The sequence below is a fragment of the Gobio gobio genome, assembly GCF_949357685.1.
Source record: "Gobio gobio genome assembly, chromosome: 11".
NCBI classification, from domain to species: Eukaryota; Metazoa; Chordata; class Actinopteri; order Cypriniformes; family Gobionidae; genus Gobio; species Gobio gobio.
The window spans coordinates 39341802-39369590 of record NC_137104.1 but is presented as its reverse complement, the minus strand read 5'-3'; the positions used below and the strand labels follow the sequence as shown (position 1 = coordinate 39369590).

At 39.8% G+C, this 27789-nt stretch overlaps 2 protein-coding genes across 2 annotated transcripts in view; both read right to left on the bottom strand.

The window, feature by feature from the left end:
• LOC307133598 (craniofacial development protein 2-like) overlaps positions 1 to 27789 on the bottom strand; it is a 1416430-nt gene that overhangs the window by 576992 nt on the left and 811649 nt on the right. The window lies entirely within an intron of this gene.
• Positions 319 to 27158, bottom strand: cacng7a (calcium channel, voltage-dependent, gamma subunit 7a). The gene is made up of 6 exons (XM_079829658.1): positions 26946 to 27158; positions 21017 to 21212; positions 12870 to 12956; positions 11391 to 11531; positions 5109 to 5254; positions 319 to 1532 (listed from the first exon to the last, which is right to left on the bottom strand). Exons 2-6 carry the CDS (start codon positions 21210 to 21212, stop codon positions 1080 to 1082), a joined length of 1023 nt encoding a protein of 340 aa, XP_079685784.1. The 5' UTR covers positions 26946 to 27158; the 3' UTR covers positions 319 to 1079.

Below are 27789 nucleotides of genomic sequence, written 5' to 3'. Positions count from 1 at the left end.
TGCTGCAACACGCACAGGACTGATTTACAATAGCTTCTGTTATAATATAACACGTTTACAATTCATTTTGTATAATAAACAATTCAATTAATATTTGTAGTGATAATATTAATAATAAAAGAGAAGTAACGGCTGCATTTTTAAGATGATGACTGAACAGTGAAGGAGAGTAAATCTCCGGCATTCATATAGGAGTCAGCCTCCATTCTAGGATAAGGTAAATATGTTTAATATGTTCAAACGTTTCCTTTTTGTATCGTGCTATGTCACCTCTAAACTTTTTTCTGTTTTTTTTTTTTTTCTTGAAATTTTTTTTTTAATATGAGAGCACAAGAAAACAAGGCATATTGAGGGCCGTGGGGCCAAGCGTACAACATCCCAGTAAGGAAACATCAGCCAGCTTTGTAGAACATCTACCCTGATGTACAAATCTAAAAACATTACAAATTGATAGTAAAGGACAAATCGGACCCCCTGCACCTTTGCCCACATGATAAAACAAAGGTAAATATGTTGGACTACACTAGATGACTACTGCTCTTGATACATTATGTACAGAAATGATGCATCTTGTGCGCTGAAATAAATCTGCGACTTCATTTAAAGACATCCGTCCATCCTTTGGGGCACATTCGTGTCTTTTTGCTTTTGTATAAACAAGAAATGGAATAAATAGCCTCATGATGCTCATGATATATGAGGAATGAGGGGCTGAAATCGCTGTTATGGTGTGCAATAAGATTTAAACATATTACATACAAATTTAAATATGTATACAATTGTTCTCAACTATTTTCAGCAAGTCAGTATTTTGTACTTTTTTCCTATTTTCTTCCTCCTCCATACATTCTTTCTATATGTATAAATGCTTTTCCCTCACTTATTAATCTTGCTCTGAGAATATGTTAAAACATCATTCCGTTTCAGGCACAGAATTGTAAGTGAAGTGCTTCCTCGTCTACCTCTTTTCAACTTAGCACCCTTTTCTCCCATAGTCTCTGGAGTACTAAAAGCCCCTGTAATTCTCTTACCTAATGTTATGCACATATTTCTGTTTAGGTATCACATACGGAGGTACTCTAACACGGAGAGGCGCTCATACGCATATGTGCGTGGTAGCGAGGGGGCGGGACAGCGGATGGGGGTGTGGCCATTGGGAGGGACTGTGGGGCGTGGCCGCCAGAATGGGAGGAGTGGATGGTGTGAGGATAGGAAGAGGAAGAGGAGGAAGAAGCAGGTGGGAGGTGATAGCTGGCCCCGGAGGAGGGGCCCGAGGAAGAGGGCGGATTGGAGGGCCCGCTGCTTTTCGGCGGAGGCAGCGGGGTCTGGTTGAGCTGAATGGAGATGTCGCTGGACACCTCGGAGCCGCTGCGTCCGCGCTGAGGAGGAGGCCACGAGTCGGGGTGCAGGTACTGGCCGCTGTAGTCACTGCATTCAGACAGACGAGGGCGATACAGCGCAGGGTGGGGCCGGTACATCTCCTCCTCTGCGTAACGCTTCATGAAGAGATACACAGACATGACCCCAGCACCCTAGCAAAACAAAATCACTAATTATTCATTTTAAATTCATGGATTATCACAGATAAAATGTCCCTACAACCTAACAGCCATCACTGCAAATAGATGTTCTGAGAAATTGCACCTTTCTCTGTGAAAGTTCTATGCAAATAATAAAAATAAAAAATAAAAAAAATGTCAGGGGTTGGGCTTGTGCTTTTCTTTTCTTTCTTTTTTTTAAATCGTAAAAACCTGCCAATTAAAAGTGCTCTCCACCCAAGGGGTCAAGGTTTGGCTGCTTGACATGACCCAGATAGCAGTAACTACACCATCTGGGGGCATAAAGAATCTTTTTGCATCGACAGCCATTCAAAACTAATGTAGTGTCTATGCGACAAGATGGTAGAATATAAAAAGCATTTACGAATTCATAATCTCAACTGCCATTAAGCTGAATGCCAATGCTAACACAAACGCATAACAAGTTACTTTTGTACACTACTATGGGGTATGGGGTTTGAAAAAAAAATCAGCAAGGATGTATAGTGACTGTAAATACATCTCTAATGTTACAAAATATTTATATTTCTATTCATCAAATACTATTTATATTCATCAAATAATCCTGAAAAACCATGTATCAAGGGTTCCAAAAATATTAAGCAGATGTTTTCAATATTTATAATAGTAAGAAATGCACCAAATCAGCATATATATAGATCTGTGTTTGTTTCTGTTTTGGGTGGGTTTTAGTTTCATTGCTTTCAGATTGTTTCCATAGCTGTCCATTGATTTACACCTGATGTTCATTTCTTTTATTAGTTTCTGTGTATTTAAACTGTGTTGATCTGTTCATTGTCGGACAGACCAACACATAGATCTAGCGGCAGTTCATATCCTCTCTACTCCTTCAAGAGACACACAGAGGAATTTTCAGATCTTGTTCATCTACTGTAGTACACTACGATGATGACAGCCTCTTTATTTTTCCAGGCCAGCCTCAATACAGAGACGAGAGACGGACCTTGAGGTATTCCATCAAAACGCGACACTCCATGCCTCACACTTTGTGCCACCCACCGCCACCAACCGCAGACAAAGAGCCTGCCACGTTGCCAAAGCCAGAGCTGACAACTGAGCCTCAAATTGGTCCAGAGCGTGAGCCTAACACGTCTGACCAGGTGCGTGAGCCAGCAACATCGTCCGTCGCTGAGGGAATACTAGTGGAATATGAGGGAATGGAGCGGAGCCCTGTCCCTTTAACCAATGCGGATATAAGTGTGCTGAACTCAGCAACCCTAATATTGTTTGAGGAGTATGAAGAGAGCACAATGCCTGTTTCTTCACCCTGCACCGAACTTGTTTTGTTGCCCAGTGTTGTGTTATTGATGTCTTTGATGTTCCCGCCCTGCCTCCCACTCCCACCTCCTCCGCCTAGAGAGTCGGCCTAGAGAGTCATTCCTAAGAATTCTGTCTGTTCTGTGTCAGCCAAGAGGGCCGTTCCTGAGATGTCTGCCTGTCCTGTATTGGCCAGTAAAGGCCGTTTATTAACCCTCTGTCTGCACTACCCAGTCCTTCAGCCCTGTCCTCACTGCCTGTCATCAGTCCTTCGTCTCCTCCTATGTTGCCGGTGCATTGTGCATCCGCAATGAAGAAGAAGGATCGGGGGACTGCCAACCCTTTTTCTCCACCTAGAACCTCAGAGCCCGTGACCCCACCTCTCAACCTGTCACCTCCACTGTGGCCTTGTCCCCTCAGCTCCACCTGGGACCATCGTCCCTACAGCTTCACCAGGCTTCCTCGTTCCTCCTGCTCTGCCTTGATTAGTCGTCACTCTGCCTTCGCCATGGACTTCTGGGCTTTCGTCTTCGACTCATTCCTCCACCCCTTTGGCTCCGTTGGGCTCCGCCTTCTCTCTGGCTCCACCTCAGTCCTCTGGCACCTTGGCTTCACCTCGGCTGCTAGTCCGCCTTATTCTCCAGGACCATCTGTGTCGCCCAGTCACTTCAGCTCTTCGGCTCTGCCTGGGTCTTCACCACCATCGGCTCCTTATAGGTCCGCCGTTTTCTTGGTTCCACCTGTAAAGTCTCCACCATGGCTCCTCCCTTCCTCAACTCTAATGTGGGTTTGCGTCCTGTGATTCCGGCTGGGGATTCCGCCCTGGCTCCTCCTTCTGCTTTCATCTCCACCTTAGCTTCTGCCTAAGTAGCCTGGATCCCAAATTACACACTAAACCCTCACGGTCTTCCTCTGAATGTGCACTTTCGTGATCTAATGCTGCTTTGACATAAAGTCCTCTGCGTAGCTCGCAAACTTGCAGGCTCAGCTGAAGTACGTATCAAGGGCGCATAATGGCCACAAAGGGGGCACTCGCGAGCACCCTCCTAAAACCTAAAATGATGAATGGGACACCCTATGGTCTCGTGGACTTAACGGACACACGCACGCGGCAGCCAATGTAAGTCCGCAAGACCAAAAGTGCATTTGGGATTCATCCGTAGTCTCCTCCTTGGCTCTTACTGCTGTCTGCTCCTCCTTGGATCCTGTGGTTTTCTGTGCCCGTTCTGTAACCTCCACCTAAGCCCCCTCCCACGCTCCTCTGTTGGACTCTTTGTATTTTTAATGTTTGTAATTAATAAGGCGTGAGGGGATATGTCAAGGGTAATCTGTGTTTGCTTCTGTTTTGAGTGGGTTTTAGTTCTGTTTCCTAGGTTACAGTTTGTTTCCATGGTTTTTCAGTGATTGAGTTGCATCACCTGTGTCTCGTTTCTTTGGATTAGTATGCCGGTTTATTTAAGCCCTGTGTTTCGTTCAGTTAATTGTCTGTCTTTGTCGGATATTGTTTTTCTAGTTCTAGAATTTTGTTATTTTGAGTTTGTGTTTAATAAAAGAATTGCTGCGCTTAGATCCTGCCCTTTTTCATCACTGCTGCAACCACACACTGACACACACACACACACACACACACACACACACACACACACACACACACACACACATACATATGCGGCTTGATGAGCATAAGAGACTTATTTCAAAAACATTTAAAAATCTTATCGAACCGAAACTATTAGAGTTTGTGCTACAGTAGTGTAGCTATCAGTATGATAGTAGGTTGTACTATAACGGCCACAAAGGGGGCGCTCGCGAAACAAAATATAGTTTGTGATAGTTCTATATTAGTATATGCATATACAAGAGGGTCTGAGACTGAAAATACTTCTATTTTGCATTTCAGTTTAATCCTTAAAACTTTATTTCCATGTATAAATTAGAATTAGTTTTGCGTGATCTCAGAATTTTGGACCATACTGTCTATGCATATACATCAAATTAATATAAGTTGAGGTTACTGCAGAGACTAGATGCTGACATTTACAAATTGCTGCACAGAACTTTCTAAATTAGCATATATGCAGCATAACGGAAATGTGTAGCCTTCACCCCAGCAAAAGCTATGCTAAAATTAATGCATACTGATGAGGGCAGACCTATTGGTTTAGCAGAGAAAGCTGTTAACACAGCTGCATATTAATGAACTGAGCTCGGTGATAAGAGTACACATGCAGTCAGCTCAAGTGTTAATAGTAGCTGGTCTCTGTGACTGACCTCTTTGAGCAGGAAGGAGCTGGCAGCAAAGGCAAATGACCAGCCGTAGTGGTAATGAAAGAACTGCTCAGGCTCTCGAGGCCTGTTCATCACTTCATCGTTGATACTGGAGATATACAGCACCAAACCGACCACTAAACTCAAACCTGAGAGAGAGAGAGAGAGAGAGAGAGAGAGAGAGAGAGAGAGAGAGAGAGAGAGAGAGAGAGAGAGAGAGAGAGAGAGAGAGAGAGAGAGAGAGAGAGAGAGAGCGAGAGAGAGAGTAAAAGAGGATAAAGGCAGTAAATCATGGCAGAAAAAGGGAAAAGGGGTAAATCATGGACACACACACACAAACCTGTAAAAAAGACTGGTCTAAAATGGTCTAAGCTGGTTTCAGATGGTTTCCAAGCCTGACCAATCTTGTGTTTGGCTAGACTGCAGCCAAAAAAACAGCTAGACTAGTCTCTGGTTTGCTGGTCTTAGATGGTTTAAGCTAGTCTTAGCTAGTTTAAGATGGTCTCCCAGCATAACCAGGCTTTGGTATGCTAGTGTTAGATAGTTTAAGATGGTCTCCCAACCTGACAAAGCTTGTGTTTAGCTGGACTCCTCGCCTGACCATATGAAAAGTGTTCAACCGCTCTAAAACTAGCCTGACCAGTGTCTGGTTTGCTGGTCTTAGCTAGTTTAAGTTGGTCTCCAAGCCTTGCCAAGCATAGTGCCTTAAAACCCTCTAAGACCAGTCTCTGGTTTGTTGGTCTTAGATGGTTTAACCAGGGGCCAGTTGCATAAACTAAGCCATTATGTTAAGACAGTGTCTTAAGATCTAGTATGAGCCACTAGCAGTTAGGCAAGTGGCATTCAGTCTTACTTTTCGTATCAAATTAGGCCAGTCTATGTTTTTATGTAACTGATTTAAAAAAATTATGAACAGTCTTAAAGAAAAAAAATGTATGTCTAACTTGTAAGACTAGTCTTAACGGTTTATGCAACCGGCCCCTGGTCTCAGCTAGTTTAAGTTGGTCTCTAAGCATAGTGCCTTAAAACCCTCTAAGACCAGCTTTTTTTTGCAGGAAACATTTTCTACAGAAAATGCACAAGTGGTGCTTGCAACTGCTGTGTTCTAAATGGTTGTTTGTGTATTGCTATGTGGTTGCTACGGTGTTATGGGTGATAACCATGTGGTTGCTAGGGTGTTCTGTGTGGTTGCTAGGTGGTTACTTACTGGGACTAAAGTACTTGGGAATGAATTGGGGTACTAGCAATGCAATAATACTTTGTTACTTAGCAATGCAATAATGTTGTTGCCATGATACTAAGGTGTTGTGTATGGTGTGAAGGGACTTTGTATGTGTGAAGCAGTTTCGGAAAATAAGTATGCTACACCTTTGCATTAGTAAAGGGGGAAACTATTGTATACACGCTGAAAGCTTTTAATGAAAATGGCAAATGAAAGAAGCAAATATGCCTTGTAAACACCCAGGTGAAAGTGTTGTTATTACCGCAGTGTTTTCCTATTACGGTACTATACAGTCAAACTGTTTTCTTCCCGAAAGCTCTGTGCGGAGAGTGAACGATAAAGCAGCGCACCAACACGCAACCTGTCATAACAGGAGATATTAACATTTATAGTGTGCTCAAATGTTGCTGTGTTATGATGGAGAAAGCTCTGCTGCGGTAATTGTGGAGCACAGGAGAAAAAGAGAGAGACAGCGGTAAGGAAAAGCCTCTGGCATAATCAAACACATTATCGCAGTCTGTCACTGCCAGCTGTCTATGCTGCTAATATCGACAGGGAATGTGCATACATATTTCCTTTTCACATTTTCACAAATGCAAGATGCATGATGCATGTTGTTAAAGTGATGTGTGACATTAGGGCATACATTTTCCGATAACCAAGCAAAAGTAAGATGAGTAGACTTTTCAGGTACTGGATATACCTGCTTCTGTACAATGATAAACTACTCTATTGTACAGTCTAGAACATCACCGACTGTGTTTTGTTTTTTTTGCAGCGTTGTGCATGTCTGTGTTCAGCACTTTGCAACAGCGCTGTTGTGGTGTCTTGTGCTTTATTAATAATTCTGTAGTACAAAATGCTGAGCTAAATGTAACATTAGCACCTGATGCAGTGCTACACGGCACAGCGCTGGGCGGCTGCTGCCACAGGAATCTGCAGTTGTACTTTCTCCTGCATTACAAAATCCATTATTATTAAACTGCAGTAGTGCATGCATTAGAGCCGCATCGGCTGCAACACATGGGACATGTTGACCGGGCTCTGCCCCACCCCCTATGCAAACGATTAGGGGGCTTGCTGATTCTCCCACTGCTGCTGACTCCTTGCTTTTGCCTCTTTGTTCATTTCCTGACATCTAATGAAGACGATGGGGTAGATTAGATTTTAACAGCCACTCAATGATTTACTGTATTCTAGCAAATGTTGATTGTTTTGATTGGAGTATAAATGGTATTGCATAGAAGTGCAAATCAAGTGCTGCAATTAAGCAATAAGTGCAAAACTAAGCTGTATTGTGAATACAGACATTTCAGCTCAAGGTTATTGAGTTGAAATGATTGTATTATGCGAAAAGAAAGAGACGATGAAGTGATGTGAGATAAATGAAATTAGCAAAGCTAAGTAGGAAATCGGTTCCCTGGGACAATGATCAATTTAAACAATGTACACTACCGTTCAAGAGTTTGGGAATGGCAAGCTTTTTAATTGTTTTTTTTTTAAAGTTTATTTTTCTCTCTGGTGTTGCATTTATTTGATCAAAAATACAGTTTGTTTGTGAATATTATTACACCCATTCACAACCATTATTATTTAAAAAAAAAAACACATCAAGGACACAAATAAATAATAAGTCATGAACTGATTATTTCAACAATGACAACTTGAAAGCTCAACAGTAAACCATAAGAAAACATGAGATCAAGTATGTGAACTTTTGAAACAGAACACATTTTATATTATTTTACATTTGATTATTTTATTAATTTCTAAAGAACTCTTTAGTAGCCTATTTGGTGCACTTTAAAGGGATAGTTCACCCAAAAGTGAAAATTCTGTCATCATTAACTTACCATCATGATGTTCCAAACCTGTATGAGTTTCTTTGTTCTGCTGAACACAAAATAAGATATTTTGAAGAAAGTTTGTACCCATGCTGCTTTGAGGGCACCATTGACTTCCATAGTAGGAATAGATCTTCCTATGTGTTCAACAAAACAAAAGAAATGTATACAGGTTTGGAACAACTTGAGGGTGAGTAAATGATGACAGAATTTTAATTTTAGGGTGAACTGTCCCTTTAAGCAGTCATTCTGAACCAGTAATTCTGAAATTCATAAATTATTATTTTTTTATTAATTTACTTAAATTATGACTATATTATTATGTATTGTGTATATATTTTTTAAAATGTCATAAACTTTATATGACAGAATTATTATTATTATGTATGATTAATATAGCCTAGCTAAATTATCAATTAATAATAACATTAATTAGGCTATAATCTATTAATTAAATATATAATTACAAAAAGTCAAAAAATATATAATAATTCTGTCTGCCAAGCTCTGATAATGTATGAAATATTATATAAATATATTATCCATTAAAAAACAATAGGCCTATACCTCTACGGATGTGTCATGCTGCTGACAGTCAGACAGTCTGAGACACTGAAATGCTTCTCTATAAGTGTGCAGTTCGCCTGCCATTGATACCTTTTTTTTTATTCAGCCCTATATCTGGAGATCCTCTTGCATTCAAACGGTAGAAGTGACGCGAGCTCGACATGTTTTTAAAAAACCACGCAAGTTTACAACGCATGTTCTAGAGACTCCACCGCTATGGCAACAAAGCCACTAAAACGAAATCACACGCAAATGAGCTTCTCTACTACTTATTGTGAAATTGATTTGTTTATATTTGCTATCAGTATTCTCCACACTGCAAAATCCATGTGTGGACCTATGTAAAATACGTATTGGCTTGATACAGGACGCGTCATTTTGCTTGTAAATAACACATGATCCTTCAGAAATCATTCTAATATGCTAATTTGTTTAAGAACATTTCTGTCATGACAACTTTCCGAGTGTTTGGCATGGTAATAGGTATGTATGATGATGTTGATAGATCTTTGATAAATGATGATAGATCTGCTATGCTGCTGCTGTTATTGCTGATGCTACTAACAAGTACGGGACCAATGAGGTTCATTCTCGTGTGTTACGCAGCATGTTTGAACTTCCGAAATGACCAATGAGGTTCATTCTCGTGTGTTACGCAGCATGTTTGAACTTCCGAAATGACCAATGAGGTTCATTCTCGTGTTATGCAGCATGTTTGAGCTTCCGCAAGAGCTAATGAGGTTCATTCTCGTGTTACACTGGATGTTTGAGCTTCAGCAAGAACCAATGAGGTTCATTCTCGTGTTATGCAGCACGTTTGAGCTTCCGCAAGAGCCAATGAGGTTCATTCTCGTGTTACACAGCACGTTTGAACTTCCGAAAGGACCAATGAGGTTCATTCTTGTGTTATGCAGCACGTTTGAGCTTCCGCAAGAGCCAATGAGGTTCATTCTCGTGTAATGCAGCACGTTTGAGCTTCCGCAAGAGCCAATGAGGTTCATTCTTGTGTTAAGCAACACGTTTGAGCTTCCGCAAGAGCCAATGAGGTTCATTCTCGTGTTACACAGCACGTTTGAACTTCCGAAAGGACCAATGAGGTTCATTCTTGTGTTATGCAGCACGTTTGAGCTTCCGCAAGAGCCAATGAGGTTCATTCTCGTGTAATGCAGCACGTTTGAGCTTCCGCAAGAGCCAATGAGGTTCATTCTTGTGTTAAGCAGCACGTTTGAGCTTCCGCAAGAGCCAATGAGGTTCATTCTCGTGTAATGCAGCACGTTTGAGCTTCCGCAAGAGCCAATGAGGTTCATTCTGGTGTGTTACACAGAACGTTTGAGTTTCCGAAAGAACCAATGAGGTTCATTCTCATGTGTTACGCAGCATGTTTCAGCTTCCACAAGAACCAATGAGGTTTATTCTCGTGTTACACAGCACGTTTGAGCTTCCGCAAGAGCCAATGAGGTTCATTCTCGTGCTACTTAGCACGTTTGAGCTTCCACAAGAGTCAATGAGGTTAATTCTCGTGCTTCTCAGCACGTTTGAGCTTCTGCAAATACCGATGAGGTTCATTCTCGTGCTACTCAGCACGTTTGAGCTTCCACAAGAGCCAATGAGGTTAATTCTCGTGTGTGAAACTTTTTGAAACGTCAAAGTGGTAGTTGCGTAGCTGTCAATGGAGGGACAGAAAGTCACAGTTATCGTTTAATTACCTCATCATCTTGTCTTAGTCATGGAGAAAAAAAATGTTGAAGAACATTTATCGTCATAGTGTACATTAACCAAATTAACACTATTACACAGATAATTATACAAAAATATGCAGCATTCCGCAATTAGAATCAGGTGCTGTTCAAAAAACACGTCCTGTTCCAGTATTCTAGAACTGTTCAAACACAAGCTTTCTAAACCTTCATGGGAAATCTGTTCCTGCAGGCTGATTTGTACAGCTGTCAGCAGGCAACTGATACAATCAACTGATATAGTTCTGCCATATAGCTGTCTTCAAGCCACACTGAGCATTGTGAAAGTCACAATTCCTGACTACAATCTGAATGTACTGGTACACCTTGAGAAAATTAGCAGTTATACTGAATTATTATTTTGATATCGATCCAGCCCTGCAGTATCATTCTTTATATATCGTGATGTTGTACTGAGTGTATTGCTTAAATAAAGATTTCTTTCAGAACATTCATGCACACCAGATCTGTTTTAGGACATACTTTGCATGCAAATTAGTCCAATCTAAACACACTTTGACATTCTTGACAATCTGTTTCTATTAGCGGAATGCAAATGACAGCTGTTAGGCAGAGCTTGTCGACTGGATCAGACAGACCTCTCTTATTAATTACTGTTTGTGAGAAAAAGGACCATTTAATGGATATTGTGTACTGCACATTACCATAGATGGAAATCGGGAACACCATTCATTAAATATGCAAACCTCTCAGTGGGATTCTCAGCCTGATTTCGGACAGAGTTGTGGAGAATTACCAGGCTCACCACTGAAACTGAATATCAATAAACAGAATCTAATCTAGAGTATGTAAGAGGATACACAACTATAGGCTGCAAAAGTGAGAACATCATGAGCAACATGAGATTTTTTTTTCATACATTGTATTTGCATATAATAAGTTACATACAACTTACCTGATAAGATGAAGAAGATTCCAGAGACGAAGGCCAGGATGGTGCGCTGAGGCCGGATGTGGCCGATGTTGCTTATGACAAAGGCCGTGAAGACAAAGAGGAGTGAGACCATTGGGAAGGGGGTGGCCGTCCTGACCATTTCTAACAGAGCAAAGGAACAAGGACAGAAGAAATTATTGAAATTACGACATGTTAGTCCCTCAATGAGTCAGTGAGTCAAATGTGTGATCAATGAGTCAAATGTGTGACATTCATTTGTTTATTTTATTTATTTATTTATTCAGTAAAATTTGCATGTATTTTATGGCCTCTCAGTATATTGAAAAAACTTTAAATTGTAAATTTAAATGGCATTTAGCATTAAAGCATTTAGCATTTTCACACAGACTGAAAAAACAAACTAAAACTAATAAAATGAATAAACTAAACTAAAAGGTGATTAAAATGATTAGAATATATATCCATATCCAATAATATAATTAAATATATATTTTTTCTATAATTATCATGCATGTAGCTTTTATTGTGTAATATTATATTGAAACGCTTTAAATTGTATGTTTAAAAATTATTTTGACATCAAAATATTAATATGCTTAAACATTTAATCAAATTACCAAATTTACAGCACTTAAAATATCATACAATATAATGTAATGTGATTAATATAATATAATATAATATAATATAATATAATATAATATAATATAATATAATATAATATAATATAATATAATATAATATAATATAATTGTAACATGTATATCCTGTTATGCTCTGTTTTGGTTTTGTTTTTACACTGTCTGCTCTGTGTTCATAACACTCTCTAGTTTGTTGTTATGGTTAATCATTGATTAGATTCTGTTCGCCTGTGTTCATCTAGTTCCCTTTGTTTGTTCCTTATATTTATATCCCTTTGTTTCAGTTCAGAGTTGTCAGTTCTCATTAGCGTCTAAGTCTTGTGTTTTCTTCTGCATATTCCTGTGTTCTGAGTATTTTGAAGTAAACCTATTTGAGTATATCTCCTTCGTAGAGCTATTTGACTGGCATAATATGACTATAATATAATATAATATAATATAATATAATATAATATAATATAATATAATATAATATAATATAATATAATATAATATAATATAATATAATATAATATAATATAATATAATATAATATAATATATTATAATGTAATATAATATAATATAATATAATATAATATAATATAATATAATATAATATAATATAATAAATATATACTCTCTATACAAACAATATATATGATTTTAACCTAAAATCAAAAGAGTTCATGCCCATGATTTTTGTATACAGTATATCTAATTACAGAATATAATTCAATAAAATGAATATTCTATTTCCCAGCACTTTAGAGGAACTATATTGAATTTAACATCTTGTACTCAAAGCATTCTTTCTCCATCTGTATTCACACACAATAAAGTGCATTATGTTTTCTTACTCAGTATATTGGCTGTGTTCTCAGTAGTGATCTCTATTTCTGGCTCGGTGAAGTATTCAGATGCCACACATCTCCCCTTCTCTGGCCCTGAGATAGAAAGAGAGACAGAGAGAGAGAGAGACAGGGGAACAAAGAGAGACAGGGACACAAAGAGAGACAGAGAGAGGGTGTACAGGCAGAGCGGGACAGAGATTGACAATGACAGTAGGGGAGACAGGGACAAACAGAAAGAAACACAGCAATGATTTTGGTTCAAACACTGAGAAGAGAGGCGGAAAAACACATGCATTACACGTATAAACTGCACTTATAGTCAGAAGCATCATGCAGTTTTGTTTTGTTTTGTTGTTGTGCCAAGGACCCCCTAAAGGACTAAAAATGTAAAGGCTGTGAAATAATTTCATTTATGCATTTCGTGAGAAAAATTGTTGATATGATGACAACTAAATTAAATAACTGACACAAATTATTAGAAATGTTTGTTAAATATTACCTGGAATATATTTACTGTGTTTGCATTAAGTTTACAGCATATCTGTATATAGTGCCTAAAATGACATGTGATATATAAATATAAATAAAATGGGGCAACATTTGTATTTATAATATTGCATTTGCTCGCAAAACACTAAATAATATGAAGAGGGAGGAAAAACTATATAAGTACTTTTGCGAGCGAATGCAAATATTTTGGGAGAAAACAACATTTTTATATGCAGATTACTTTTTTTCTTATTGTTAAAAACGGTCAAAATGTTAAAATAAGCACAAATTATTTCATGACTTTTGACCAGTCTTTGGTAAGCAGAAAAAAAATATACTGAAATATAGTAGTAAATGTAAATACAAATGAATAATTTCATTAAAATCTTAAGAGCACACGTTAACATTGACAATGATAAAATAAGTTTTTCTCTCAAATCTGTCGCAGACCTTCCAGCACCCCTTTGTGGCCCCCAAACTATTTTAACCTACAATCATTTTAATTATTTAATTATTTAAAAATTCAAATTTCAAAGATACATTTAAAATCAACTTAAATCAAAAATATTAATAGGCACTTAATGGGCATGACGCTTCTGCATAATGTGCATGACAGAAGGGCACATTAGACCTCCCTCTCGGCACACACACATATAAAAAAATAAAAAAGGGTCCTTTTTGAACACATAAATCATATGCTCTCTAGAGCACATGAAAAGAGTGCATATTATACACACAACAGACCTAATGGGCAAAGAGTCTTTCTGTAGTGATTTGTCAAACACCCACATGCAGGCAAACTAAATACCAGAACTGGTTAAGCTAGAAACAAGGTGACATCATCCTCACACTTCTCTTAGTCAGCCATTTGCCGCCAACTGGTGTGGCATCATTTCAGTCCACCTCAGCACTTCCTGTCAGTGTCATGAAAACAAATCAGCATGCGATGCAAAGCAACATATACAATTGAAACACACAAAAAAAGATCAGGTCTTTTCCTTAAAGTGCCCCTATTATGCTTTTTCGGATATTACCTGTCATGTAGTGTGTTATAAAGCTGTTTTTAATGTTTTCAAAGATTAAAATGCACGATAAAGTTATTGTCTCCCAAAAGAAAGAACTGATTCTGAACTGTCCAGTCGTACAGTTTGAACCAATTCCAGTCTTACTTCCTATATGAACCTAAGTAGGTTTGTAACACATTTGCATAATGCCAGCGTTCTTCATTAGCTGCCCACGGACAACATCTACTTTGACAACATCTACCTCAGAAACTGTAGTTTTATAGCCTGGATGTCAGCCGAACTTAGCCCTAGCCACAACATTTGAGGTCGGGAAGTTCGGTCTAGACTTGATCCGTTGTGGAGCAACCATGCTCGAACCAGAGCTGTTCAGACCAATGAAATTGTCAGGGCGGGCTTTATACGATGATGGACAGATGATAAACAGTAACGTAATTATTCACGTCACTAAAGCGCGCTTGGGTTGAATTCGTTCTCATCCTAAACGGAGAACTTGTTCGTATATGCATTCACCTTTACTCTTTCTCTCAAAAATGATGATCGTGTTGGTAAGTACTCCATGTATCCTTAAATTGTTTGTACAACACCGGCAAAGATAGTTTACACTCATCTTCTTCTTCTTCTACTTCTTCCAGTGTGCGTGCAGTTGAGTTCTGTTGACAACTATGCATCGCTCCATTGCTCTGATTGGTTGTAGGTCTATCCAATTGAGTACAGAGGCATTTTCTTTCCTAGTTCAGTTGAAACACGCCTCATAATCACAGCCCAATGGAGCAGTATCAGACTCATATTCTGACTAGAATCTGAGTATGACGACGTCAGGCTAGTAGTTTTAGCTAAGTCCTGGAAGAGTTTGGTTTGTGTGGACGAGAAGATGCTCTTTTCTGCACTGCAAAAGCATATCCACATGGCATGTGCTTCCAAAGAATGCAGACTTGGGGCCCTATTTTAACGATCTAAGCGCATGGTCTAATGCAGAGTTCAGACTGCATGATTTTCAGTTCATCACATGACTGTACAAGAGGAAGAATCACCGACAACTCTGTCCCGTCCGCAAACTACGTTTCACTAGCAAACACACGCCGAGATGTGACAAGGAAACAACGCGAGATCAAGCGTGCATCAGACCGGAGTTCTTGCGCGAGACTGGAATTGTTATTAAATGATGATTTATAAACAAGGTTCGGGAGAAGCACGTTCAGATAATTGACACAGGTGGAGAGCACTCAGCTAATCAACAATAGAGGTATATATACACGCAGCAGTCCTACCTCCGTTTGTTGACAGTTCTCAGCAACCCTTCCACCACCCCTTCGCCACACCTTTTAACTCTAAAACCACTTACATATACGGGGAGTACTCTGGGTTTGGGCCTAATTCTGAGCTCGAAGCCCTCCCCCCGGACAGCACCGCAAATACGCATTGAATTACTCTCTATAAATTATATGTAAGTGCGAACTCGTGAAAAATATAGACTGTAGAAACTTGCGATCCAAATTATCTGAGCACTGATTTGCAGCGAAAAGGAGAAGAAAAAAAAAAGATTATGGCGGAGGAAATGGTTGGAGACACAGGGAGCGATGATAATGTTCTGCAAATAGAGTTGGAGGTAAATAAATAATTTTGCAAAGTGCTACATTCTAAAAAAAAAGGTTCTATATGGCACCAAAAATGGTTCTTTGTCGTAATCATAGAGGAACCACTTTTGGTGCTATATAGCACCATCTCTTAACAGGTCCTGTATATGGTAGCGGTGCTATATTGACTTGACTTGACTTGACTTGACTATATAGCACCATAGTTAGCGGTGCTATATAGCACCTTAGTCAAAGAACCAGTGAAGAACCACTGAAGAACCGCTGAAGAACCACTGAAGCACCAAAATATAGCACTTAAAAAGGTTCCCCTATGATTACGAGCCAAGAACCATTTTTTGTGCCATATATATATTTTTTTTTTGCGTATACTGTTGTGGAATGTCAAGCAAATGTTTGTGCTGTATGATACAATTGTAAATATATCTATTAAAATAATGATATTCTGGCCGATAACTCCTCCCCGAACCTCCCGCTGCCCTGTATCTTGCTCTCTCACTGGCTGTAGGTCATCGTCATTTTCAGTCAGAACACATTTCACTCTGCAGGATTTTGAATCGCAGACAGGTCCAGATATTTAGTATGCCAAATATCTCACGGGCGTCGGCTACTCATTGGCGAGTCTCTCTGATCGCGTCTTTGATCATTCACACTGTGTGATTGTCACTCTCATACACAAGCACCAATTTGCCTATAATTTCGGCCATTTTTCTGCGATTTCGCAAAACCTGTCGTCGAGTCAAAATCGGGGCTAAAATCGGGCAGTGTGAACTTGGCATAAAGCACACGTTTAGTGCACTAATGCCTAGTTCAGACTGCCCGATTTTAGCCCCGATTTTGACTCGCCGACAAATGCCCGAAATCATAGTCAAATCGGTGCTTGCGCACATGAGTGTCAATCACGCAGTGTGAATGATCAAAGACGCGATAAAAGAGACTCGCCGATGAGTCGCCGACGCCCGCGATATATTTGGCATACTAAATATCTGGACCTGTCGGTGATTCAAACTCCTGCTGTGTGAAATGTGTTCTGACTGAAAATACATCGGCGATGACCGACAGCCAATGAGAGAGCAAGATACATGGCAGCGGGAAGTTCGGGGAGGAGTTATAGACCAGAATATCAGTATTTTAATAGATATATTTACAATTATATCAAACAGAAACAAAGCACAAACATTTGCTTGACCAACCGCAACAGTAGCACATTGCAAAACTATTTATGTACCTCCAACTCTCTTTGCAGAACACAATCATTGCTCCCTGTGTCTCTCCAACCATTTCCTCCACCATAATCTTTTTTCTTTTTCTCCTTTTGCTGCAAATAAGCGCACAGACAATTTGGACCGCAAATTTCTGCACTGCAGTCTATATTTTTAATAACAATTCCAGTCTCGTGCAAGAACTCCGTTCAGACGCACGTGTGATCTCGCGTTGTTTCCTTCTCACTTCTCGCTTCTCGCTTCTCGCGTGTGTTTTGTTGTGAAACTTCATTTGCGGACGGGACAGAACTGTCGCCGATTCTTTCTCTTGTAAAGTCATGCAATGTGAAACCCCCTGTCGCCGATCCATTGTGCAGTGTGAACACAGCTGTGACTGAGTGCTGGCCCAGATAGTCATGCAGTGTGAAAAGAGCAGTGACCCGCCGAGTTTGAAAATCGTGCAGTCTGAACTAGGCATTAGGGTGTGTCCAAATCCACTTTTGCTAGTTAATGACTGGAAAAATGGTCGGCGAGCCCGGCGCATGGTCTAAAAGGGTTGTACCTATTCTCTTAATGAGTCATTGGTGTGTTTTGGGCATAATGTGCAATAAACCAATCAGAGTCTCAATTCCCATTCCCTTTAAAAGCCAGATGCGCTCGCACCATGGCGGATTTGCTATTTACATGGTGGAATTTGCAAGCGTAAAAACCGAACGCTTCCCCAGAGAGGAATCCTTTTAATTTTTATATTTAAAAATGTTTGTGTGCTGCTGTGCGTCCCTGAGTGTATGCGTGTTGTGCACCTGCCTTTATGCGCATATTACTAATGCGGTCTTTAAATAACACAGAAAATACTGCACTATTGACTTCAGACCAGGTTTTTGTTGGTCAATGGCGCAGTTGTTTTCAGTTGCCTCAAAATAGCAAAGCGCCAACAATGCGCCTGAACACACCTCATCAGAACAGCACGCCCATGGGCACACAGATGGGCGCAAATGCATTTGCCATTTAAACAACGTGGCGCAAGACATGAAAATGGCAACTGCATCGGGCTGAAATTACCAAGAAACCCTTGCATTGCGCCTTACGCTGCATTGCGCCGGGTGTATGATAGGGCCCTTGGGCTTGAATTGATATGGTAAAATCAATGCCATCATTACTGTACATATCACTGTGTATAAAAGTGCTGAGGAAGCCTCCGGAGCTGACATTCAGATATGGTAATGGAAGCTTTGTTTCTGATATATGCTGTAAGCGGTAGACCAATCACAACAGACTGGGCCATCTGACCAACCAGAGCAGAGTAGGCTTTCGGGGTTTAGAGAGGCTGAATCCTTTATCAAACCATTTTCTGTGAGAAAAGAGGTTACGCTGCAATATATATTATGAGAAAATGAAAGTGTTTTTGACCTTACATACATTTAAACCTATTGTAGGAGACATCCAAAACATAATTAGGAACCTTTAAAATAGCATAATAGGTGCACTTGAAGCAAAACTGAAAACTACATCTTTTATTAGCCTAGCAATTTAATGTGGTTACTGATTTGGCATCTTGCAGTGGTGTGCCCACACAGCCTCACTAGTTACTGTTTCAATGTGTGGCACGATTTGGGAGGGTGATGCAATAGGATGCCACACCAGTGCAGTGCAGGGACACTGAAGACCAGCAGCATAAAACAGCAGGACGCCCCACAAATACACCTCTAACTTAACCAAGGTAGCATTTAGATGACACTGCCATTTGATAATACACTGATGCACAGGGATTCACCTTTGGATCTGTGAGCAACACCTGATGCAGGAGTCAACGTTGAGAGGAAGTGATGCTTGACACAGCATGACGCCACAATCAATCGCCATTTGGTTTTTAATTAGCCATCTGCCTCAGCAACAAACTGGGGTGAGTTTTCCATACAACGATGTAACTCACTGATTAACTACCACAGTACGATATATATCGCTGGAGAAACTAACCAACTAGTCACGACTGTTTCCTGAAACCGTAGTAACATGTTTCAACCACATTTGTTCAACAATAGAGGAGTGTCACAGGTGGAGGAGTAATAACTTCTGCTAATTGATCTATTCAAGATCTCAGAGATGCTGCTGTAACGAACATGGCACCTAATGACTACTTCACCGTTTTTGTTCCATACCATTTTCCTTTATTTGATGTTTGATTCATCACAGGTTCCCTCATATGTCGCAAATGCGCATATGCATACACTTCAAAATGGCGTTGATTGTTGAGACGCTAAAATATATAGATTAAAATGTATACACAGTATATTTAAATAGAATAAACGATATATAATTTAATGAATGTTAGGTTGCTTATTGTGCCCAAGAGCATGATCTATTTAAAGGGATAGTTCACCCAAAAATGAAAATCCTGTCATCATTTACTCACCCTCAAGTTGTTCCAAACCTGTAAGAGTTTCTTTGTTCTGCTGAACACAAATGATGATATTTTGAAGAATGTTTGTAACGAAGCAGATAGAGCAACCATTGACTACTATAGTATTTTTTTCCCTATTATGGTAGTCAATGGTTGCTCTCTCTGCTTGGTTACAAACGTTTTTCAAAAAATCTTCTTTTGTGTACAGTAGAACAAAGAAACTCATACAGGTTTGGAACAACTTGAGGGTGAGTAAATGATGACAGGATTTTCACTTTTTGGGTGAACTATCCCTTAATACTAGTGATTGACGGTCTTGATTTTGAAGTCCAAAAAGTGCATCTATCCATTATAAAAGTGCTCCACACGGCTCCGGAGGGTTAATTAAAATTCTGAAGCGAAGCGATGGGTTTTTGTTCGAAAAATAACTATAAACTAAAATAACTAGCTTACTGCCCCGATCACCATTGAGAGTGCCCGGGATTACAACCAGAGGGCACTCCACCCCGGGCTATTGTCAAAGACTACATTACCCATTACCCACTGCTCAGATTAATCAGCCATGATGGTATTCAGCTGTTGTTCATTAGCTTGTTAGTTTCTGCCTATATAAACCTGGTTTATTTAGTCACTCTTTGCTAGGTCTTGCTTGTCTGTAATTGGTGCATTTCTGAGTCTTTGTTTCTTGTCTTGGTTCTTTCTGCCTGGTGTTCTGGATTACTCTTTGTTTGTGGTTCTTGGACTGTTCTTGTTTGGACTGTTTTGCTGGTATATTACCTTTACCTGCATTTGGATTATGATTGTGGATTACCCTCTGAATAAATACTGCGCTTGGATCCTCAACCTTTCAGTCTCGGAGCAGTTCATAACACTTACGGCAAGTCGACTTACACCAAAAGAGTAACCCCTGATGCGATGTATGACGTACTGTAGGATGTAGGAGTAGTGTAAGCTTTGATTTTAATTTATGAAGTTTTAAATATGGATATTTTTCTTACACAAACACATCGCTTTGCTTCAGAAGGCTTCTATTAACCCTCTGGAGCAGTGTGGATTAATTTTATGATGGATGGATGCACTTTTTTGGGCTTCAAAATCAGGACTACCATTATAAAGCTTGGAAGAGACAGGACATTTTTTAATATAACTCTGAACACCTAGGATGGCTTGAGGGTGAGTAAATCATGGGGTAATTTTCATTTTGGGGTGAACTATCCCTTTAAGTCCACATGTCATGAGGTTAGAAACCATGCTTCTAACCACAGCTCGAGAGCTGTAGTTCCAACCACGTAAATTTGTGATGCTGTTTGCAGGAACTATGGTTTCAGGAAACGGCAAACCGTTGAACTATGTTGTAATGACGGAACTTACGACCATAGTTGGTTAAACGCACCCCTGGTCAAGTGATAGAAGATGAGGCAGCTCTATCAGTAATGGTACCTACCAGCCACAAAACAGACTCTCCAGAGTCCAGAATGCAGAGCCATCTTCACCTCATTGGTCTGGTTCTGCTGCAGGACAATGCCCTCTTCCATTAACAGCCAATAGTCCGTCGACACAGCCACACCGACCAGGAGCAGCCCGCACGCCCCAAACACAGACGACAGGAGCGTCAGTGCCCTGGTGCTAAATGAACTCATCTAAAAAGATGGGAGAGAAGAACATGAATAAATGAATAAACAAAAAATCATGCAATGGGTTATTGGTTGCTAGTCCTAGTCAAACAAGACCACCCCAGTAATATTATGATCTCTAAATACAATAACATTCAAAAGTTTTTTTTTTCAAAGTTGAAAACATTTATAATGTTACAAAATTTCAAATAAATGCTATTCTTATGAACAGTATAACTGTTTTCTGTATTGATGAAACTACTACTACTAATAATAATAATAATAAATAAATGTTTCTTGAGCACCAAATCAGCATATTAGTGATTTCACAAGGATCATGTGACACTGAAGAATAGAGTAATGATGCTGAAAATTTAGTTTTTCATCACAGGAATACATCACATTTTAAAATGTTTTAAATTAGAAAACAGTTATTTTTAATTGTCATAATATTACAAAATATTACTGTATGTTTGATCAGATAAATGCAGCCTTGCATTTATTTTATTTGCATCAAAGAGGCTTTAACCACATTAAAAATATTCTTACTGACCCTGAATTTTTGAATGTCAGTGTATGTTTTGGCCGAAAAACGATCGGTCTGATCACATAAATAAACAAACACACATAACACCTAAAATTACACATAACCTTATATATAAGCAATCCTATTCTGTCACTATGTGTGTTTCCTAAGAGTCGAACCCATGAGCTTGGTGTTGCAATTGAGAAATTGAGCAGATCAATTACTACCATTTGCATGTAATAATAATGTTGCTACTTAGCTTTTGTCAAATCAACTTATGTAGTTACTCAAGTAGTCACAATTATTAAATATAAATGAAATAATTCTGCTCAATTTGAACCGTTCAGCAATTGTTCAACAACTTACACTAGTTCCAAATGTATTGGGACACCCCTCCAAATCATTGAATTCAGGTGTTCCAATCACTTCCATGGCCACAGGTGTATAAAAGCTTCTACAAACATTTGTGAAAGAATGGGGTCGCTCTCAGGGGCTCAGTGAATTCATTGTGATATCGTGATAGGTTGCCAACTGTGCAATATGTCCATTTGTGAAATTTCCTCACTACTAAATATTCCATGGGCAACTGTTAGTGGCATTATAACAAAGTGAGAGCAATTGGGAACAACAGCAACTCAGCCACGTAAAATCACAGAGCAGGGTCAGCGCGTGCGCAGAGGTTGCCAACTTTCTACAGAGTCAATAGCTACAGACCGCCAAATTTCGTGTGGCCTTCAGATTAGCTCAAGAACAATGCGTAGAGAGCTTCATGGAATGGGTTTCCATGACCGTGCAGCTGCATCCAAGCCTTACATCACCAAGTGCAATGCAAAGCGTCAGATGCAGTGGTGTAAAGCACTCCGCCACTGGACTGGAGTGACCAATCATGCTTCTCTGTCTAGCAAACTGATGGACGAGTCTGGGTTTGACGGTTGCCAGGAGAACGGTACTTGCCTGACTGCATTGTGCCAAGTGTAAAGTTTGGTGGAGGGGGGATTAGGGTGTGGGGTTGTTTTTCAGGGGTTGGGCTTGGCCCCTTAGTTCCAGTGAAAGGAACTCTTAATGCTTCAGCATACCAAGACATTTTGGACAATTTCATGCTCCCAACTTTGTGGGAACAGTTTGGGGATGGCCCCTTCCAGTTCCAACATGACTGCGGACCAGCGCACAAAGCAAGGTTCATAAAGACATGGATGAGCGAGTTTGATGTGGAGGAACTTGACTGGCCTGCACAGAGTCCTGACCTCAACCCGATGGAACACCTTTGGGATGAATTAGAGCAGAGACAGCGATCCAGGACTTCTCGTCGAAAACATCAGTGCCTGACCTCACAAATGCGCTTCTAGAAGAATGGTAAAAAATTCCCATAAACACACTCCTAAACCTTGTGGAAAGCCTTCTCAGAAGAGTTGAAGCTGTTATAGCTGCAAAGGGTGAACTCCATATTAAACCCTACGGATTAAGAATGGGATGTCCTTAAAGTTCATGTGCCTGTAAAGGCAGGCGTCCCAAAACTTTTGGCAATATAGTATCTCTGCAAAAGTTTGCCAATGAATATTTTTTTCTTACTTTGTGCAAAAGCGGCAATCATGTGGAAAAAATCATGAGTTATTTTACTGGGTTTTGTTTCAATATCAACCATTTGCCAATTAAGGCAAAGAGAGTGCACTATAATAACTATAGGCCAAGAATTATTATTATATTAGCTGTGCCTGAAGGGCTTGATGAAAAATTCCTCTCCATCGACTACTGAACTAGTGTGTGACTCATCAACAGAACAAACAGATGAAGGACAAACAGTGTCCTTTAAATAGTGTATGACTAAAATGATTAGGGGCAAACGTGCAGTGAGACATATCTTCAGAATTATACGAGTGCTTAAAGACACAATAAATCATTAGGTATTTCATTTTTATGGCCTTTGCCTCGGAATAGCAGGAAAGTGCGAGGGAGAGAGAGGGAGAATGGGATTGGGACACAAACTGGATTCTGCACCCCATGTGAGCCCGTGCACTACCCGCTGTGCCATGGCGCAATGTTAGCTATTAATCAACTAGCCCCTAAAAGGTCTGTTTTCTGACAAACAGGCGATTACACAAGCAGATCATTAGCTAAATCCATTGTTTAGGGGTATAGAACCGACGGTTGTGGTAATACCCAGCAGTAAAAGCATCACAGCTGTGTATCTGCTGAATAGATTGACACATCAAAGCTTGAAGGTAAACACACACAGAGAGAGAGAGAATCAGAAAGAACAATCAAGAAAAAGAGAACGTGAACAGTATCGGATAGGTTTTGCTGTGTAATACCTCCTGGATTGTTACACATTTTGCACTCACACTCTGGAACAAGAGTGAGGATTTGACTGGCATGCCTCCAGAAGAGTCACAATTTCCTTTAATTCACTGAATGGCACCATATAGCCGCTGGATTAGAAGACTGGAAAATTAACATTTTTTTAGGCTTGGTGTTTGGCAGGGGGGAGAACACACAATAACAGGTTATTATTGGTGAAATCCTCTCCGGTTTGTGTCGGGAGCCCCCGGGTGTGCTTGATATGAATGAAGGATTCGTAGTGAATGGTGGTTTATGTGTGAGTGTTAAGATAATCCATAGAGCATTGACAGAGCAGAGCAGAGGAGAAAAGAGGAGCTTTGAAGAAGTTAAAGGTAAGGAAAAATGGCTTCGGGAAAGATAATATGGTGAATAATGAAGTTCCTCTGAAGAAGGCATTAGCACTTGGTGAACCAGCACCGCAATAGTAGTACATTTTATGAAGAAGTAGAGTGTGCATATGCAAAAGTCTCTTTCAAGGATGGTGTGGGTGGGTGCCAGGGCATTGCTACGCAGTGTCTAAAGTGTTCTGAGCAGCTAGGGAACTCTGGATGGTTGGTTACTGGCCCAAGTAAAAAGACAAAACAAATTCATCCAGCAAGCAAAAATAATAAACATGCTGCTCAATCTATGATATGATTAATTGTCCGTAAAATAAATAAATAATCATTTTAAAGTAATTTAAAATAACTAAATATTGAAATAATTGTATTTAATAATTATTAGTTAAAAATCATCTCTACAGATGATAAGAAAAGAAAAAATACATGAATAAATCATAGTGGTCAATATGTGCATACTGCAGAAACAGCTGGTCATGTGATACAGCTATTGAAATGTAAATATGCAGGTACCAATATAACCCGTTTTAAAAGCCGTGAGGGGCAAAGCGAGTAGAAAGACACTCAGTGAAAGAGAAAAAGATAAAAGAGAGCAAATCAAGGCTACAGGGTGGGAGAGGAAACAGGCAATTGGGAGCTGTCCATCACAGTGGTGCTGAAATCAGGCGACGCACAGACCACAACTCTGTAATCTTGATCAAGAAGGCTTTCTGGGAGGTTGGCGATTTCTGTCGCATGTTTGAGAAAATACAAAGTATAAAATAGTATATTTATCTATAACACACGTATGTGCATACAACAAAATTGCACTGTGGATTCCGGGAAAAAAGTCATCAGAAACTTTTGTGCACACCCAAAAAGAGCGTAGCTGTAAAGTGCTGTAATCTACATTGGACTGAAAATCTAGTAAGAAACGTAATAAAACCCTCGCTGCTGTGACCATTAAAAACACTGTAACAAAACACAATAACTCAACCAATCTAAAACATCGGCCCCTATTAGCCTTACAGCACAACAGAACAATATCCAATCGTCCTTTATTTCTTCCAGGGGATTTAGGCAATATAGGTCTTACGTAGGAGGGCGTTCAATATTCGCCAGACATGACCACATTTAGAAAAACAGCCCTCGTGGTGTACTGGGGGGTTCCACAGATGGCGTGTCCACTCGACTGGGGAGCAAGAGCCCAAGGGGAGTGTAGTTTTCTGTAGAGATGGCAATATGTTCCCCTGTCAGCAGGTTAGGCCAACTGGCAAGTGGGAAGAGTGTGGGAGGAAATGAGTAGAGAAATGTGTGCTTTATGAAAGGATGGTATTTAAGTATTTAGAGCAAAAGGAATAAGGGGGAGGAAGGGGTCTGGGGAAAGACCTTGGCCCAAAATATCTCAGAGGACAGTCGCGCATACAGGCCTGCACGCATGTGCAAGCTTTCAGTGACACACGCACATGCATTCACATGTGCACATTCATGATTTCAGCTCACTTCACAGAGATACAGAGCACCATTCATAAAGCTCAAACTGATATCTTCATTCCAGCAAAGCCACACGAAGGCAGAAAATAATCATACCTGACTCAAGGCGGAATCAAAAAATATATATAAATAATTCAGCCATTCTGTCACTTTGTCCTCATCCTCTCTCTCTCTCTCGCCATCTCTCACACACATACACCATCATAAAGAAGAAGACTTTCCTTATAGAGTTATATTGTTTTTATATTGAAGTAAGGATATTTCATATCCTCTCTAAACCTTACACAAACATTTCTGCATTTTTAGTTTTTCATTAGAACATTACCTAGCATATTAAGCCGTTGTCCTCATGGGGACAGCTAGTTGTACCCCACAAAGTAATTTCACAAAGTGATTTCAGATTTTACTATCTTTGCCCCTACAATGAAGGCAAACGTGACCCTCACAAACGCCTATTTTTCTCTATCATCATGGGAACTTCCTTCTTTGGCTAATTTCTATTCACAACCCTTACAGAAACATCCCTACATATTTAGGCTACATATCATTGGGATATTTTTTAGCATATTTCTACAGTATGTTAGCTGGTTGATTTCAGGTTTTACTATCCGTATTGTACAGGCAAATCCTGACCCATACACAAACATCGTGTCTATCCCCTTCTCAAATCCTCACAACCGCAGTAGCTACACTCTTTTCTCGTAGCGTTACCAAAGTCGGCACTAGAGAAATGAGCAACATCCATGACACATACCAGTCCGTCCACCGACACGAGCCCGTAGTCAAACCTAACTACGAGTCTCGCGCTAAGTGCGACAAAAAAAATGAACGATACAAAACTCACATCTAAGAATGGTCGCAAAATAGAGAAAATAATGATTAATGTAAAAATAAATAAATAAATCAGCGTTTCACTATAGTACGTGGTCCGCAAGACTACTGGAGACGAATTGACTGGATCTGTCATACTTGGCTCGAAAGCACCGGAACGAATCGATCTCTCGACTTCAAACTATGCTGTCTAATCACGCGCCACTCATACAGCGACGGTAACGTGCAAGAAGAAAGAAGAGCACGAGCACTCACCCTCCAGCACGCGACCCGAGTCAGCGCTGCACAGGCGTCGAGAGGAATAACCAAACGCCTGGAAAACCTTGACAGATTTTGCAGTTTTCTTCTCTCTCTACCTCACTCGCTCTTTCACACACTAACACACACCACACACACGCGTGTTCTCTCCCTCTCTTTCTCGCTCGCTCTCTCTCACGTCGCTCGCTCGCTCGCTCTCACTCTTTCAGCACTGCGGTGATTTGGCTGAATGGGGATGGGATGACAGAAGAGAGACTTTCACTCAGTTTGACGCTGATGAGGCTCAATAAGGTCATAGTTAGTTTTAGGTCTGCATATGTCGGTGAAGGCATGTGAGTCATACAGTATACGGTTAACATTTAATTAAAAAATTGTTCCCTGAACAACAAAAATTGTGTCCTTTAACTAAAATGCATACGTGCGTACTTAAATGCTACTTTTGGGCTACCTTTTTTTTTTTACATAAAGTGATATGATTCCAGGAATTACTAAATATTATACAGTAGGTATACAGTATCAGACTGTAATCATTTACACAATGTAAGCTTTTCTATCAATTTTTTTGTAATACAGCTACTGTATGTCATAATTATTCAACCCGTGTTCAACGCTGCTGTTTTTAAGTCCTTTATTTGTACCATATGGTACAAAATTGTGTTGAAACACAATTATGTTTATGCTAAAGTTGAGTAGCAAATATGACTATAATACTATAAAACTATAATAGACTATATAGACTATATAAAAGACTATAAAAACTAAATATGAAATAAGAAACTCTCACAAAAGCTGTAGAGAACAAATTACATTAGAAAGTCTAAAGGAAGATTTCTAAAACACT